Here is a 3618-nt window from a genome sequence, read left to right on the forward strand (position 1 = left end):
CTCTCTCTCTCTCTCTCGCTCTCTCTCTCTCTCTCTCTCTCTCTCTCTCTCTCTCTCTCTCGCTCTCAGGGGGGCTGAGTTCTGCCTTTGATTACAGGGGTACAGGTCTATTGTGTACATACATAGAACCCAGGGATGTGGCAAGGCAGGTGGGCGCTCCTTTTGATGAGGTCAAATAGGCAGCAACTGATGCCAAGAATAGTTCGAATGGTGATTTGTCACAAAAGCTGAGTGCGATATGGCAATACATGTTTGTGCTTATGACCAAGGGTTGCTGATTTGGCGATGGACTGCCCCACGGCAGCACACACGTTGGTACAGATGTGGTGAACTATTCATTGCTCATGGGGACCCGGGGGTCACATGTGCAAAAGAAGGGATGGCGCAAGCATGCAATCCACTTTTACCACAAAGAGCGGCAGGCTCAGCAGCTTGTAGTGTGACAATGCAAGGGCAGGGCTTGCTTCCACACGTGCTAGTCATCTTGAATGATGTGTGTTTGTATGGCATCGCTGTTCATGTGTCTACTGTGTGTGTACTGGCAAGCACGCTCTCATGCTTGAATTGCATGGCAAATGTGCACATGCGCACATCAATTTTAAAAGATAGTAGCTCAGTGCAAAGATGAAACCAATTAGCTTGGCGTGCAACGGATCGCGTGTGGGGGTTCGGGGTACTGTATCCGTTCCGACCTGCCAGGGAGCGGGTACTCTTGCCTTTCAGGCCAGGCCGGGCTGACCTGTCGGTGCAATCCATGAAGCATACCAATTTGTATAATACAATGTCATTTTCCACCACTTCTCAATGTTTTGCGGTCGTCTTGAACGTGCCAAGTCCCTCGGACGGCCCAACCCAATGCCGCTCATTTTCATTGGTACGTAGTATTGGTCGAAGTCCCTGGATTTCGCTGATCTACGCACGTATGGTAACGCACGTATAGTTTTGAGCGCAGCATCAAACGCAGACAACATGGCGGCCCGCACATTCGTCGCTGCGGCGGCACTCCTGGTTTTGGTGTGCCTGGGATCCGCCCCTGGCGCCCATGCCCGCGAGCTGCAGCAGTACTCCAGCAGCATCACGGATTTCCTGCGGAGCACGGTTGGTGATGAGATATGGCTGATGATGCTGCTGCGGCTGGCAAGCTGGGTTCAGTGCTGAGCGCCAAATGGGTACCAGCTGTGCAGTGCATTCGTTCGCTGCGTGCACTTTGGACCACCTCTGGGCTCAAATGCAAACGTCCTACTGCGACGCAGGCGGCCTCCACGCTGCGCAACAGCAATGGCGCTGCCAAGGCAAAGGCCCCCAGTGTGACGATCAACCCCGAGGACCTGAAGGTCAAGTTCATCCTCAACCCGCGGCTCAACCTCGCGGTGCGCAGCCAGTGGGGCTGGGAAATGCGAGGGGTGCAGCTTTGACTGAGCACAACGGTGCACTGGCTAAGCTGCAAATACCGTGCCTGGGCTCAGTGCACTGGTGTGCGGATGCACTAACTTGTGAGGTCGCATCAGGCCAGAAATCGCTTTGGGCACACCCGGCATCCCAACCGGTACCAACGTGCCCCTCCATGCATTGCAGGGGGCTCTGAACCTTGCCGCTGCCTTCAAACCTACGGCGGCTTTGGACCTGTCTCCGGCGCTGTCCCTATCAGGCACGGTGAGATGGGGTCGGGCGATCGGCCAAGTTGCAGGTAAGCAGCAGGCCTGTCGTTTGGCTGCTCAAAGCAGACGTGACAGTGCGATTGCTGTGCAGCACTAGCATCGAGGAAATTGCCTTGCAGCTGAGCCGTCACCAAACGCCTGACCGCCGCACTTGTATTCCTTGTTGCCCTGCGCCCCTCTCAGGGCACACTTTCAGGCACCGCCACCCCCAGCGTCGAGGGCGGCCTGACAACCGACGTGACGCTGCCCTCCACCAGCGTCGAAATTTCCAACGGCACCACCACCACCACTGTCAGCGGAGTCGGCACCAGCACCAAAGCTACTGCCTCAGTCACTAGCTCCAGCGGCCCCAGCACGCCCGCCCCTAAGAAGGCGCCTTGAGTGACGGGCGTGGCACGCGCACCGTGGGGCCACGCCAGGGTTGTTGATGTGATTCTGACACGCGACACCTGCATATTGCTGCTGTGAACCTGGCCAACTGGTGCCCTGGCGCATCCGACTGTAATTGAAACAACAACACGACTGATGATCTGTACCATCGGGCAGGCGCCCGGCTGGGCTTGTAAGTAGGCTCTGGCTGCATAGGTGCACCTGGGCTGCCGTGAATACACTAACGTTAACAGAAAGATGCAGCTGCGGCCAGAACGGTGCAACCCCAAAACCTTTCAAAGCTGTGGGCCTGACCTGCCACCGCAAATGGGCAATGCCTGCCACTTGTTTCTAGAGGTGGTAGCGTCGTCTTACACACGTCATATGTTGTCATCTATGGCAGCGCAGCCCTATGAATGGAGCAGTTGTCGCAGCATCCGTCGTGATTGCCATAGGCACAGCGTCAGTCGACAAGGTCAGCTCACCCCACTCAGCCTTCACGCAGCACAGGGAAGCGGTGGGGGCGCGCCGCACCATCAGCCGCAGCTCGTCGCCGCCAGCAGGGCGCCTGATCCCGCTTGCGTGACGGCGTCGCCCGAGCCCAGCAGTGGCCCCACGCGGCCCATCAGCAGGTCGCTGAGCGCGCGCTGCACGTCTGGTGTGGCGTGGTCGCACTGCACCAGCCGCGCCAAGACGGGGAACAGGTCCGGAAGCTGCCGCCGGAAGGCGCCGTCGCCAGCCGCCGCCAGAGCCTTCAGAGCCGACGTCACCAGCGGCGCAAAGGCCACCAACTCCGTTGACGCCGGCGGCCGCGCCGGCTGCTGCTGCTGCTGCTGCTGCTGGCCCGAGGGCGGCGCACCGTTGGCGAAGCGCTCCAGCACCCCAAAGGTGAGGGCCTCCAACCGCCGCTGCGCCTGGCGGTGGGCGAAGGGGACGGCGGGCAACAGGGAGGCTGAGGCGCGGCTTGGGCATTACTTGATCAAGCAACGCAGGGCCAGGGTAACAGTGTGAGACCCTCCATGGATGCCTGATGCCAGACTCCAGGGCCGCGCCTGCCCCCAATCAATAACAAGCAGCCGTGCCCCTCACCTCAACGACACGCTCCGCCTCTGAGCACCCCGCGCCGCTGGCCAGGTGAAGCAGCAGCGAGAGCTGCGTGTGGCACGCCTCAGTCTCCTGCCGCAGGAGGGGCGGGTCCGGGACACACCTGCGCAAGAGGGAGGACATTGGGAGGCGCCGCAAGCAGAGCGCTGGTGTGATGTACGCCTTTCAACTGAAACGTGGGCATGGACTCGTGCCTGCTGATGCGGCTGCAAAATCGACAGAGCCGGAAGCCCCCACCAATGCAAGGCCCTCTGTCGGCACGCCGTGCAAGGTGGCCTCAGCAGTGGCCCAGCAGTGCCTTGGCACCCCCAGTGCGCGGGGCGCGCCCACCTGTCCTCCGCCACGCGGTCCTCTGCCTGCTGCAGCGCGATGCGCCGCCTGAGTGCGTGGTCCGTGTTGACGCAGCGCGAGTGGTCCGCCACCACCGCCAGGGCCTCCGCCAGCTGCAACACCACTGGGGCCTGGGGGGTGACAGGGGGTGAGGTGG

At 60.6% G+C, this 3618-nt stretch overlaps 2 protein-coding genes across 2 annotated transcripts; one reads left to right on the top strand and one right to left on the bottom strand.

The window, feature by feature from the left end:
- Positions 1–969: 969 nt before the first annotated feature.
- MNEG_1174 (hypothetical protein) lies at positions 970–2039 on the top strand (the record flags this gene model as incomplete). Its single annotated transcript, XM_014050349.1, has 4 exons — positions 970–1098; positions 1254–1370; positions 1576–1653; positions 1842–2039. 4 exons carry the CDS (start codon positions 970–972, stop codon positions 2037–2039), a joined length of 522 nt encoding a protein of 173 aa, XP_013905803.1.
- A 524-nt stretch (positions 2040–2563) lies between these two features.
- MNEG_1175 (hypothetical protein) lies at positions 2564–3254 on the bottom strand (the record flags this gene model as incomplete). The annotated part of the gene is made up of 2 exons (XM_014050350.1): positions 2564–2941; positions 3117–3254. 2 exons carry the CDS (start codon positions 3252–3254, stop codon positions 2564–2566), a joined length of 516 nt encoding a protein of 171 aa, XP_013905804.1.
- Positions 3255–3618: the final 364 nt, after the last annotated feature.

The sequence above is a fragment of the Monoraphidium neglectum genome, assembly GCF_000611645.1.
Source record: "Monoraphidium neglectum strain SAG 48.87 unplaced genomic scaffold scaffold00112, whole genome shotgun sequence".
Taxonomy (NCBI): domain Eukaryota; kingdom Viridiplantae; phylum Chlorophyta; class Chlorophyceae; order Sphaeropleales; family Selenastraceae; genus Monoraphidium; species Monoraphidium neglectum.